The sequence below is a fragment of the Gigantopelta aegis genome, chromosome 10 (assembly GCF_016097555.1).
Source record: "Gigantopelta aegis isolate Gae_Host chromosome 10, Gae_host_genome, whole genome shotgun sequence".
In the NCBI taxonomy this organism is placed as follows: domain Eukaryota; kingdom Metazoa; phylum Mollusca; class Gastropoda; order Neomphalida; family Peltospiridae; genus Gigantopelta; species Gigantopelta aegis.
Window position 1 is genome coordinate 25395629 of NC_054708.1, and position 15102 is coordinate 25410730.

Here is a 15102-nt window from a genome sequence, read left to right on the forward strand (position 1 = left end):
GCCTTTGTTACACCAGTTGTGGAGCACTGGCTGGAATGAGAAATAACCCATTGGGTCCACCGACGGGAATCGATCCTAGATCGATCGGGCTACATATAGTGACTTTAAGAAATTATGATTTCCGTATTATTATGCAAACGTTACACATGTTTGCTCTATGATGAATATAATTGATGTGAGTGTATTAAACTTCAAATGGTTTTAATGTTTGCGTTATATTATTGTCGCCGACTGTAACAAAATCCCAAACAAAACAAAACAAAAACACAAAAAAAAGTCTCACTGAACTGAAGATTTATTTCACTGGCCAGTTTTAATACAGAGATTTTTCTTAGGTAGGGATAGGAGGTCTACATGTTAATGTTTTTTGGTTTAACAACACCACTGGAGCACATTGATTTATTAATCATCGGCTATTGATTGTCAAATATTTGGTAATATTTCACACGTAGTCATAGAGGAAACCCGCTACGTTGTTCCGTTAGCAGCAGGGTATCTTTTATATGCAGTGTCCCACAGACAGGACAGAACATAAGATGTCCTTGGATATATATCACCCAACTGAACATTTGTAACGATGGCCAGTTTTAATATATAGATTTTCATATAGACGGGAACCCTAAATCGATTTTTTTTTTTTTTGTAAACAGTATTTTTTGTTGAAACGTAAAGGGCATTATAATAACTTGGGGTAACTGGATCCTTCCTCACCCACACCGTGACACTCCTCACATTTTCGCTGGCTCCAATAGCTCTCTTAATGGTTTGTGTTTTGTAAGAGACAGACTATGTCCTATGTAATACAAATCTTGGTGATGAATTTCATTATCTTTTTCAGTGTCCATATTTTGAGAAACAGATAATAATACGTGAGTGGCCGTTAGATACCATTTATCTCACAACGAGTTTTAAAATGTTTTTTAAATAACGAGTTATGAGATAAATGGTATCTAACGGACACGAATGTATTTCTCTTTCTTACATATCCTCAAACACCAGGTTTTAAGTAAACTTTAACATCTTTTTCGACTAAAAGTTATTTACAGTCCTTGCCCTTACGCAACACAGAGTGTCAGGTTAACTATACGTCACAGTGTAATCGATTTTGATCGACTGTTTTTTCATTGAATGTATGGTCATCACCTAGAAGCAGCCAGTCGTGTGTCTTGAAATTGTTAACATACGTACAGGCATGTGTAAACAGATATGTGATATAAAAATAACGAATGATGTTCTCACCAATGGGTGTGTAAGAAAAGATATTACAGAGGGGTTTGTTTTCACCGCTGTGTAATATTTTGTGAATCGTTTCTTTTGTCGTCCAGTATATATATTCAAGGGTCTCTTTTTTTCTGTTGGGAGGTTGTTGTTGTTGTTGTTTGTTGTTTTGTTTGTTTTTTTGTGGGTTTTTTGTTGCTAAGTAATAACACCCTGTAAGAAATACTATTATTTTACTGACTACATGTATATAAATGATTGTACTTCCTTGAGAAAAACTAAATTCTTGTAGATAAAAACTATTTTTCAAAATTTGTCTACCTTATTTTTACATAGTTAAATACATCATAATGAGGTGTATCATCACACATAATAATGAACATTGTACATGTCCCTGTATTAACACATGGACATACGTTTTATTCCTTGGGTGCTATACAGTTGTTGTTTTTTTCTTTGTTGCGATGTATAGCACAGAGATGAAAAATATTATTTTTCTAAGAAATATTTTATTTAAATTATTTTTATACATCATATTGAGTTGCTAAATACAAACACTATGCCTGCCCGCAATAACACCTGAGCTATGTATTTTAAAAATGAAAAACAGTTTATATTTTAAGATAAGTGGTACCATTACATATTGCATATCAGCTATGAAGAATGTACCCGTATATGACATATTTAATCACATTTCCTTACTTTCATTGTAATCCATAAAAGCAACCAAAAAGAAATGACAAAATAAAAACAAAAACACAGCAAAAATGTTAAAAATTATTGGCCAAATTTATATTTTCACGAGCATAAAATTGTAGTGATTTAAAATTATACAAATGTTGCAGTACATAATTAGTTGTATTTTCGTATGTCTTTGATTAATATTGTCACAAAATTGCAAACTGTTACAAAATATCAATGTTATCTTCACTTGTCATTTGGAGTATAGACTATACATTAAAACTGTTTCTTTGCTGTACGCCATTATAGTGGTGTGTGTGTGTGTGTGTGTGTGTGTGTGTGTGTGTGTGTGTGTGTGTGTGTGTGTACATGTATATATATTATGTTGCGTACACATTAAATGTCCGAGTAATTATAAATGATACACCTAGCTTATTTGGGAGGATAATATTCCATGACAGAATAGTCATTTGCTTCAGGAAGGCGGACAAATCCACAACTGAGAAATACCTTTTGTGATGGCCCATTATAATACCTGACTCTAGCACCAACAAATTCTTCTTCTTTAAATTTGTTTTGGGCCATGTAGCTTACACAGACCTTGGCTAAACCTTGTTTTCGGTGATTTGGCATAACGTGTAGCATACCAATGAGGTTGTGCAAATGGGTAAGACAATAGGCTACAGGTTGGCCTGTTTGAAGTCTGAGACACACTGTTGGAAGATTGGCGTTAATCAGTCGTCTTAGAAACACAGGTGTTTCGGGATGTTCAATCCAGTTTGGGACAATTAAAGATACATCCTCTTGCCGAACTTCGGAGACGGAAATGTCTGCTGTTGGCATGTTCAGACTGAAAGAGGTTTAAGAAGAATTTAAAGTTGCATCTTTTAATAAGTTATTAGTTTTTGAAATTGTACTGTGTTTTGAAACATATAATTATACCATGGAAATCAAACAAATAACCGAGAAAATATCACAATATCATTCACTTGTAGCTTGTTATAACGACATAATGTAGGCAATCTTCTTGAGAAATGGACAATTAATCTGTACATGTTTAATTATGTCGCCGTTATAGCTACTGTCCATCCCATCGTTTTACCCTCACACCCCTACAGCGTGCTAGTTATGGAAAACAAAATCCCACTTTGGGACGATATTACTTTAACTGAATAATACGTATATCAACTTAAAAAGAGAATCACAGAACACCACTAAACTGTCTATGGTTTATGGTGGGTCGGATGTTGTGGATTTTATCTGCGTAGCTTAGTTTATGGTTGATTATTGAGGCGCACACACGCTTGCAGACACATACTCTCGCAGACACACTCGCACAAATACACATTCCTTGCATTAACACACACGAAGTTTAAGGCAGTTCTTGAAGTACTTGCCTAAACTGCATAGTTTTCGGGCTGGCAACAAACGTATGACCACTCAATAGGCCTGCTTTTAACTGTGACCCAGCAGGCAACAGCGAGGAGAGGACATCTTGAAAATGTGGAGGTATATCTGATAAATGAGAAATACAGTTGCAATTAGTATCATTAGGAATGAGTATAAAATCCATATCCAGTGTTCAGGAATCGTGTTGATGGATGTGAAGTAGATCTACTTTAAATACGAATGAAACTTTAGGATGCTCGTTTAACTACTGTGCCTGTTCACTCAAGGATCAAGTTTGTCCTTTGTCGCAGTCACTGACATCACCAGTGACTTTGTCTGGGACGAAGGGTAGGGGTAAATTTGAAGTGGGTAGAAATTGTAATAATATTTAGTAATATAACAAAAGATAAATAAATAAATAAATAAATAATAAATTAAAAAATCAAATTAAGGAAAATCAAATCAAATAAAAAGAAACATAAATAAAAAATAAAAAATATATAATATAATAAATTTAAATAAATAAGTAAATTTTTTAAAAGGTAAAGGTGAGTGGAGCAAATTGTACGTGTTACCAAACTAAACACACACACACAAACACACACACACACACATACACACACACACACACACACACATATATATATATATATATATATATATATATATATATATACATATATATATATACATATATATATATATATATATATATACATACATGCATACATGCATGCATACATGCATACATACATATACATAATACATATACATAATACATACACATATACATATACATATACATATACATTTATAAGAAGATGTCCCAAAACGTCCAATAAGCCCTATACGAAGGAAGCACGAATTTATACCAAACATATACTCCTTTGTCCAATCAATAATCCCAGGATGGAATAAGACTTTGGTCATGGCCTCATTGTCATTTCCATAGACCACGACAAATCTCCCAAAGAAACCATCCTGAAACGAACAGAACGTTTATATGCTAATAGTCCTCACACATCTACTATTTGTTTTTACAAATGTTTAACGACGCATTGCAACAATTGCATTAGTAATAATATTAAGTACGGTTACACTGGGATATGCATTATATACATACATACAACATACAGATATACATACATCAATGCATAATATATCAATACATATATACATACATCAATACATACACACATACGTACATACATACATACATACGTACATACATACATACACACATACATACAGTAATACAGTAATACATACAGCAATACATACGTTGTATGAATGGAATGGACGAAAACTCCATATGTAAACACTGTACACGACCATATCTCAGTATTCAGAGCGGGCAATCCAATGTATTGAAATCAATAAACCTTTTCTTGTTCATTTTTAAAAAAATTGATGTTCGCTTTATTTTTTGGTTCTAATTGGACAAATAGCCTATATATACGGTTTGATAATAACTATATTTTTTGTGTTACGTGTTGTAGACAGTTGTTTTTAAAGGGACAGACCCTAGTTTCAACCCGTGAAAATTAACACGAAGTTTAGTTAATCTATAAACCTGTAACGCATTTCGATAAAATTACAATTGAGTGAAACATGAGTCTGTGACTTTGAAATGGTGAAATAACCTCTAAAAATAGACTAAAACTCGACTCCATAACTGTTATTTCTCAGACGCATGGGCGTTTTTAAAAATATGGAAAATGCATTTTGTGATATTAAAAACATCAGGATGACCAAAAACACTTTGAATGTACGGAAATGGATAATCTGAACAATAAAATGTAAGTAAAGTATGATTTCAGTTATCATAAACGGCTCTAGTAGTAAAACATATGCCTTCGTCGCTACATCGGATGGACAGAAAAATCATAACCGTATCGAGTTTTATATTTTCGATGAATATGTTGTGTAAAAAAAACAAAAATTATAGATCTAATTCTTTTATTGCGTTAAGGTTTTACAACTTATCAGCATTATAGCAATGAAAAACATCAACATATATAATAGTGAAGAGTAACTTTCAAAAAAATGCATACAAACAACTAATATAAGAAGCATTATATATGTACATATAATTAATCCTGAAATACTATGTATAAACTGTATTTGATGTCTGTCCAATATGGGGTCAACATCGTACACGTGCAGATTATGAGAAAAGTTTGTTTTGTTTAACGAAACCACTAGAGCACATTGATTTATTAATCATCGGCTATTGGATGTCAAACATTTGGTATTTTTGACATATAGTCTTAGAGAGGAAACCAGCTACATTTTCCCCCATTAGCAGCAAGTTTTGTTTTGTTTATGCACCATCCCACAGAGGGGATATCACATACCACGGCCTTTGATATACCAGTCGTGGTGCACTGGCTGGAACGAAAAATAGCCCTGTTTATATGTAGGTGTAAACAGGGCAGGGGTAGAAGGAAATGTTTTATTTAACGACGCACTCAACACATCTTATTTACGGTTATATATGACGTCGGATATATGGCTAAGGACCACACACATATTGAGAGCGGAAACCCGATGTCGCCACTTCATGAGCTACTCTTTTCGATTAGCAGCAAGGGATCTTTTATATTCACCATCCCACGTAAAGGATAGTACATACCACGGCCTTTGGAACGAAAAAAAGCCCTATGGGTCCACCGACCGGAATCGATCCTAGATTGATCGCGCATCAGTCGAGCGTTGTACCACTGAGCTACGTCCCGGCTCGGGGCAGGGATAGAGGACACTCGTCGACTCGAGCAAAGTACACGTCAATCCATCTATTCACCCACACAAATCCACCCATCCATCCGTCCGTTCGTCTCTCTGTGTCTCTCCATCCGGGCACATGCGCACATTCTCTTTACTTACACAAATATCTGGATTTTCTCGAATTAGAATTGCTCTATAATTTGGCCACTGGTCAGCAACAATTTCAGAATATGACCATTTCTGATTAGCAATAAGTTTCACTCTTCCGTAGATCTGCAAATATGCAAATAAATGTAGATGTTTTATAAAATAAAATACCTACGCAGGCGCGGATGCAAGGGAATAGTCCTGGTAGTACTAAACCAAATTACGTCCGGCTGGGTCAAAGTTTGAGGTGCACCGAACTTTTGATTGAGAAGTTAACACCACAAGTCCTGTGATTGCTGATAAATGTGAGTGTTGGGTGTAAAAAAAACTAGTTTCATCTGGGCAAAACATGTATGCAATTGTATTTCATCGAGAACCACTGTGTCAATTAACCTTGTACTTGAAACACACAAGGGGTACCTTGAAAAAGACGTATTCAAATTTTGTGTGGAACTAGGGTAGTCATAAGGCTTGCTACTACTGTCATAGACACTACACGTTATCTCTGAAATGAACAGCTTCACCCCAATTTGTTTTCTGATTCACTTTAAGGGTGAGGGGTGGTAGTATTTATATCCGTGGTGTTTATGTCGATTGATACGCCTTAGGTAGTAGATTTAGCCACATATATTACTATTGTCGTCTATGGGATTTGATTTGGTAGTAAATAGCCCAAACAGCAAATGGTGACAGTGGTAAGAGGGCCTGTATGTTTAAAGTTTGTTTTGTTTAACGACACAACTAGAACACATTAATTAATTTATCATCGGCTATTGGATATCAAACTCGTAGTCATCAGACTCCGTATTCATAAACGTACTTAAGTCAATGTATGATATTTATCGACATACTTAATGTATGTATGTAAGTACCATACTTTGACTTAAGTACGTTTATGAATACGGAGCCTGAGGAAACCCGCTACATTTTCTTAATGCAGCAAGGGAAGGGTCTATATCATACCACAGTCTACTTTCCGTTACAGTGCCCGTGACCCAGTCCCGACTACCCTGCCTTGACTACCCAGTCAGCACATTTTATTTACGGTTATATGGCGTTGGACATATGGTTATGGACCACACAGATATTGAGGGAGGAAACCCGCTATCGCCATTTCATGGGCTATTCTTTTCAATTAGCAGCAAAAGATTTTTTTATATCCACCATCCATTAGACAGGATAGCATATACCACGGCGTTTGATGTACCAGTCGTGGTGCACTGGCTGGAGCGAGAAATAGCCCAATGGGCCGTCCGACGGGGATTGATCCCAAACCGACCGCGCATCAAGCGAGCGCTTTACCACTGCAATACTGTAGGTGTTCCCTTTTAACGTCGTATCAAAACAAAAATCATGCATCCGCCCCCTGACAAGTAATGAAAATCAAACCGTCATTACTAAAATTAGTGCCACTAGGCATACACACACTGCACCATCAAAGGCGAAATGGATATTAGAGGTCTATAATATAACTATTCCAAATATTATGGGGTTGTTTGTTTTTTTAAATGACAAATCAATAATACAATCTAACATTTTGGAATCATTGAATACATTGAAATATCGGTTGCTTCAAATTTTGTTAAAACCTTTCCCTTAGTTTTGCGTATAGAAACAAGTTAAAGGGACAGACCCTAGTTTTTAAACACTACAACATATTTTTCACTATTAATATTTAATATTTAAATTAGGAGTACTTACATTTTATTATTTAGAATATTCATTTTCGTACACCTGAAGTGTTCTGGTCATCCAGGTTTTTGTAATAACCCATAATGCATTTCTCATAATTCTAAAAACGCACGTTCGTCTAAGTAATAAAGTTTACCGAGACAGGATCTAGTCTGTTTTTAGATGATATTTTCAGGTATAAACATCAAAAACTTTAGCTTTTTTCTGTTATAACCGTATCCAAATGTTTTGCAGGTGTGTAGATTAACTAAACTTACTGTTCGTTTTCACAGGCTGAAACTAGGGTCTGCGCCTTTAAATAGCTGAACTAACGGTAATCGTAAAAGGATAATATAATAATAACGTTTTCTATAACCTAAATTACAGCAAAAGGACGCCAATAAATGGTTGTGATTATTATAAACTAATTTAATATATGTGAACGGTCTATTCTTAATAACTGACTAATAAAAATGGACCCGAAATCGCATAAACAGACAAAGAAACAAAAACCAAACGACGACCACTGTGGCAACATACCGAGATTGTGTTTGGCAAGTCCTGTTTCAAAAAGTCAAGTAGCACCTTTTGTTGCTTAGTATCTAATTTAACAACAGCACTACTGGACGCTTGGTGAGACTGCAATGAACGAAAACAGACAAAACATAGTTTAATGCATTACTGTAGGCTATAGGAAGGAAGGAAATGGTTTATTTAACGACGCACTCAACACATTTTATTTACGGTTATATGGAAAGGAAAGGAAATGTTTTGTTTAACGACGCATTCAATACATTTTATTTACGGTTATATGGCGTCGGACATATGGTTAAGGACCACACAGATATAGAGGGAGGAAACCCGCTGTCGCCACTTCATGGGCTACTCTTTTCGATTAGCAGCACGGGATCTTTTATATGCACCATATCATAGACATGATAGCACATACCACGGCCTTTGGTGTACCAGTCGTGGTGCAATGGCTGAAACGAGAAATAGCCCAATGGGCCCACTGACGGGGATCGACCCCAAACCGACCTCTCATCAAGTGAGCGCTTTACCACTGGGCTACGTCTCGCCCCTGTAGGATATAGAGAGGAAGGAAAGACATGTTTTATTTAACGACGCACTCAACACATTTTGTTTACAGTTATATAGCGTCTGACATTTGGTTCAGGACCACACAGATATTGAGAGAGGAAACCCGCTGTCGCCATTTCATGGGCTACTCTTTTCGATTAGCAGCAAGGGATCTTTTATATGCACCATTTCACAGACAGGACAGTACATACCACTGGCTGGAACGAGAAATACCCCCAATAGGTCCACCGACGGGGATCGATCCTAGACCGATCGCGCATAAAACATACGCTTTACTACTGGGCTACGTCTCGCCCATGTAGGTTATAGAAAAAAAAAGAGAAATGTTTTATTTAACGACGCACTCAACACATTTTATTTACGGTTATATGGCGTCAGACATATGGTTAAGGACCACACAGATTTTGAGAGGAAACCCGCTGTCGCCACTACATGGGCTACTCTTTCCGATTAGCAGCAAGGGATCTTTTATTTGCGCTTCCCACAGGCAGGATAGCACAAACCATGGCCTTTGTTGAACCAGTTATGGATCACTGGTCGGTGCAAGTGGCTTACACCTACCCAATGAGCCTTGCGGAGCACTCACTCTGGGTTTGGAGTCGGTATCTTGATTAAAAATCCCATGCCTCGACTGGGATCCGAACCCAGTACCTACCAGCCTGTAGACCGATGGCCTAACCACGACGCCACCGAGGCCGGTCTGTAGGTTATAGAGACGAGTAATAATTGCTAAACCAGACATCAAATTTCATCATGGTGAGGAAAGCGATTTGATGTTTAATGTGATTATGTCGACACTTTAGACTGCAGGTCTCAAAGTTAAATGCGACATCTTCGACAATTGCCCGTAGGTACTCTATGAATTGTCTTAGGTCAGTGGCTTTAGATTATCCATGACAGTTGGGGTTTTGCCGTTAGATAAAAAAAAATATTGAAATTGTTGAAGAAATAATTTTTGGTTTTTAATTTTCTCTTTAGTATTTGTTACTAAAGTTACTGATTTAAATTATTATTTGTTACCGATTTAAAATTGCTGTTCAAAAATTGCCGAAAATTAGCATTTTATCTCTGTTTAAATATGGAGCCAATAACTTTTGTGGCGGGGTCATAGTTTTGCAGATTCACTAGACCCCTGGGTCACTGACTGAAAATCCTTTTTCTTTCGGCATTTTAATTTTTATTCCATCCTCAGTTCTGCTTTTTTGAAAAATTTCGCCCGTAAACCAACAAATAAAACTGGAGTGGTCTAGGTAGGACATTCCTGAGTTTGCTGCATTGTCAGATGTTTCCGACTAATAAAATATTTCTTCGATTAAACTTACATATCTTTTGTAGAATATCAGTGTCTGTACAATCAATGTGTTTCTGGTCGTCTTAATATTTGTAAGAAGCCCAAACTGGAATTTGTCTTCAAATAATTTCGTACGTACGAAAAAACTATATTTTATGAAATAAAATCAAATTTAACCTAATGCAAATATTAGAACAATCAGAAACACGTTTAATATACAGCCACTAATATTTTATGCAGAAAAATATATTTAATACGTAATTACAATCGTAAAACAGTGTCTGTTAGTCGATAACATCTTAAAAATTGCAGTAAACTCAGGAATTTCCCTTTAAGATCGAGAGCGTGAAAGACACACAGAGCTGGAAAGGGGAGAGAGAGGGGTGGGGGAGATGGACAGACAGGTAAGAGACAGGAAGACAGACAAAGAAATAGAGAGATATACACACAGATGCTATTTTAAATAAAATGGTTAAAATGTTTGATAGATATTGATCGTGTGTATTAGATAAAAGTGTTCCCCACTCCTTTTCCTAACACTGTATGCAGGGGCGGATGTAGAGGAGGGGGGGGGACCATGGACCCGCCCCTTAAATTTTGCGACATTTATAATTTTATATTAATTTTCATTTTTTTACGATCCCCTCCAAACCTCCTCCAAAGTTCCATTGGCATTCCGCTTCATGTCATTATCCCCTCGCTACATGGATTTTCTGGATCCGCCACTGATATGTGCTGTTTTCCTGAACAGGCCTTAGTGACTGTTGTGTCGATGTAAATATGTCAAGTATACTCCTCACCGAAACATTATGCAACTTAAAAGTTTTTTTTTTTTTCATCTTCCTCACGGCCTTATTTTAACCGTAACAGTATTATATCATATAAAATATCCCAAAATATAAGTACCATAAACTGAAGAAACGTTATCTCTGTCATGGCAATTAAAAATATACCATGTCGATCATATATTGCTTAATTTTGTTTCGTGAGTATATATATGATATAGTCCAACATTCTACGTTGTTTACACGTACCACTAAAAGTCTGTCATGTATATTATAAGCATAATTTAGTAGCATACACACCAGTTGGGAGTAAAAAACCCAAAACATTTACCATTTTTGAATGTTTACAGTCCCTTTTGAAATCGCCTTGTGTTAATAGTCAATGCTCCATTAACCGACTTGTTATGTCGCCCTGTCCTGTAAAGCGCACGTCAAGGGCGTAGTGGTGTTTGTTTATGGGGGAGGACGCTATGATAGGCAGAGTAGAAAGGTGAGACTAGAAAAGAAAAGAAAAAAAAAAAAACCCCACCCCATACAAAACAAACGAAACTGGAGCAGAAATATCTGTTCTGAAGCAAAAGCGAGGCTCGTGTTAATGCAGCTACACCCGACAATAATCGGCATGATAGTGCACGGGGCACGTTAAGGCAAAATACTTTTCTTAACATGCACGGCGAGTTACTTCCCTCTATGTACCGAATTTAAAATGGAGCGGAAAACGTTTTATTTAGCGAGTACGGTAGTTTATACATTTGTGGTTTGCGTGTACATTTGTTGCAGTATTTGGGTGGAGAAACGGTTGAAACATGGTGCCACACGTTTTGATTACCAGCTATATTAAAGGTATTTAAGGAGATCCGGGCGTAGTAAAAAAAAATACTTACTACGTTCCTCCGGACTATCGGCAGGATGCAGAATATCACAAAAGGGTGACGACCGCTCATATCGTGCTGTAAATCCCTCATGGAAACTCCTGTCAATATGCGCACATGGGATCGATCCCGTTTGTGGGCACATTTGGCTATTTCCAGTTCCATCCAGTGCACCACGACTGGTATATCAAATGCCGTGGTATGTGCTATCCTGTTTGTGAGATGGTGCATATAAAAGATCCCTTGCTACCAATGGACATTTTGTTTTAGCAGTTTTCCTCTTTAAGACTGTATGTCAAAATTACTAAATGTTTGACATCCAACAGCCGATGATTAACAAATCAATGTGCTCTAGTGATGTCGTTAAACAAAAACAAACTGCCAGTACATACTATTGTCCGAAGGGACGTAGAATGTGTGGTTCTTCTACGTCCGAATCTTGTTACATAGTCTATATGTAGCTGGTATTAAAAACTTGTGGCACCAATTTTCAAACGATCCTCAACCGAAATAGTGCAACAAATGGACACACAAACCAAAACTGTATAACCTACCGTATTCACTAAATCCCGATTGAAGTATCTTTTCATTATTAAATAAATAAATCTTCCAACGAGAACCGTCATGCACCATCCCATAGACAGGACAGTACATGCCACGGCCTTTGACCGATCTCACATTGACCGCGCATCGAGCGAGCGCCTTACCAATGGGCTACGTCCCGCTCACTCTAAGTTACCGTCTGTGAATAGCACGTTCAATTCGTAATAAGATAGTAGTGTTATTTTTAAAAAGTATTATTTATCAATATTTTGCATACCACGGCCTTTGACGTACCAGTCGTGGTGCACTGGTTGGAGCGAGATACAGCGTTGGATGCACCATTCGCGAAGGGTACTGGCTAGTAGGAGAGGGGGGTGCGATTCTATCGAGGGCGACCGTTCTTACGATATATCGCACCTCGGGCGAGCGCACTACCCCTAATATGAGCTACATTCCGCCCCAGCTATTCTAGACGTACAGCGTTGCTTCGAGAAAATATTGATCTGCATAAATCTCGCGAAATGTGCAAGTGTTAATACTTGTAATCAGGGCCGTACCCTGATCAAAATTCTAGGGGGGGGGGGGGAGGGGCAGTACTTTTTATAAACAAATGAAACACTATACAAATTAAACCCTGAGGGTTAGGGTTAGGACTAGGGTTATGCTATTTTTTGGAGTAAAAAAAATATAGAAGAAAAAAGTAAGATTCTCGGGGGGGGGGGGGGGGGGGGGTACAGCTCTGGTAATGTAACATTAACGTATCGTGGGGTGTGGTTTACAAAAATAGTTTCCTTTGTAGAACCAAGTTGGTTAACATAATGTTGATGATGTTCTATCTTTAATTTGAGTACAAATTATTCTAATACCAAATATGTATTTCGCGATCACGAGGCTGTAAGATTTTGAAATACATAGCAGTGGCGAATCCAGCGTCAAATCGAGCAAAGGTCGCAACAAGACTGTCAGGCTGACGATTGAGAAGGGTGTGTCGTGTGGTGGTAATTTTGTAATTGTTTTATATTATCACTGGTGGGGGCAAATAGAAGGGGGGGGGGGGGGTTCAAGGCAGGAGTGAAACGCATTCAAATGTACACTAACGTGTATTAAATATATGGCTAAATTTTTTACAGAAATATCAAGCTGACCATTGTAAACATGTTCCCCGCTAAAACCAATAAATGCATTAATCTGCTTTAATCATTTGATTTTTCAGAGAACTTCGAATTTCGGAGGGGAGTGGGTGCACCTCCAACACCCCCCTCTTGTATCCACGCTTGCAGTCCTTTGGGAGTATTTGTTGTGGTAAAATTGTTGAAATTCAATTGAATTGACACAATTGGTGAACTAAAGTTAGTTTTAAAGTTTATTTTGTTTAACTACACCACTAGAGCACATTAATTTATTGATCGTCTGCTATTGGATGTCAAACGTTTGGTCATTTTGACATGTAGTACTAGAGAGGAAACCCGCTCCATTTTTCCATTAGCAGCAAGGGATCTTTTATATACCGTCCCAGAGACAGACTAGCACATACCACGGCCTTTGATATACCAGTCATGGTGCACTGGCTGGAACGAGAAATAACCCAATGGGCCCACCTACGGGGATCAGTCCCAAACTGACCGCACATCACCACAGGGCTATGTCCCACCCTCAGTTAATGAACTTAACTGAATTAACCTCGCGTACATTTCGTGTAGTCTTTATTAATATGTATAGGAACCATGCCCCCAATCACACCCCCCCCCCCCCCCCCCCCCCCCCCACCAACATCTTTAATGTGTGCCTGTCACCTCTTAACGCGACTCATGGATGCCTTCCCCCAACGCCTACGACACAAACTCCTACTTCATCGGTCCTGATACCCCCACCAAAAAAAAAAATCAAAAAAAAAATCAACAAACACAAGCAAAACAAAACAACAATAAACAAACTAACAAACAAAACAAACACTTACCTCTTGATATATCCACTCAACATTTGAAGAAAAGAGTGCAACAGAATAGCACAGTACTTAGATGTCATTAGGTAGTATTAGATCCATGCAAAGATATTTTACATTTGTATACATGTAAAAAATAAATATGCTTACAAAAGTCAAACATCGATTCTGCTTGCACATTTCTGAAGTTAAACTATATTCATCAAGAGGAAAGTACGAAGAATCGCTTTGGCACCAAGAAGCCTATTGCGTCAAAGTATTGTTGACGTCACAATAAAAAGATTGTTGACGTATTCATGGTAACGTTCTCGGCAATTTTCGTAACTTGTTAAGTTATTAAGGGCAAATGTCGAAATACCATATTGGAATGCGCACCTCCATACCCTTACCATGGACAGGGAATAAAAGTAGCGCAGAACTATGTACAGTAATAACTATAATTAATTGTCCGTCACCGGCAGGATTCATGATGCAAAACAAATGTTAAGTAGCCTACATACACAATGTGCACTAAAATATGATCCAGTTCTTTGTCAAATTCAGAATGTAATGTCAAGTCTTAGCCTGTCGGTCATCCTTATTGGATTTTTTAATAATAAAAAAATAGTAGTAAATAACATTATTTGGATGTATTTTTATGTTTGGGTGGGATAGGGGTATTTAATTCAAAGTATAAAATCGTACATTTCACAAGAAACGTTTGCGACCTTACGCATTCGACCAGACTATGCACTC

The 15102-nt window shown here is 37.2% G+C and overlaps 1 protein-coding gene across 1 annotated transcript; it reads right to left on the reverse strand.

Annotated features, from left to right (window-relative positions):
- Window positions 1–279: 279 nt before the first annotated feature.
- On the reverse strand, window positions 280–14412 carry LOC121384783. Its single transcript, XM_041515360.1, has 6 exons — window positions 14383–14412; window positions 8374–8472; window positions 6175–6288; window positions 4161–4269; window positions 3297–3414; window positions 280–2749 (listed from the first exon to the last, which is right to left on the reverse strand). Exons 4-6 carry the CDS (start codon window positions 4216–4218, stop codon window positions 2332–2334), a joined length of 594 nt encoding a protein of 197 aa, XP_041371294.1. The 5' UTR covers window positions 4219–4269; window positions 6175–6288; window positions 8374–8472; window positions 14383–14412; the 3' UTR covers window positions 280–2331.
- Window positions 14413–15102: the final 690 nt, after the last annotated feature.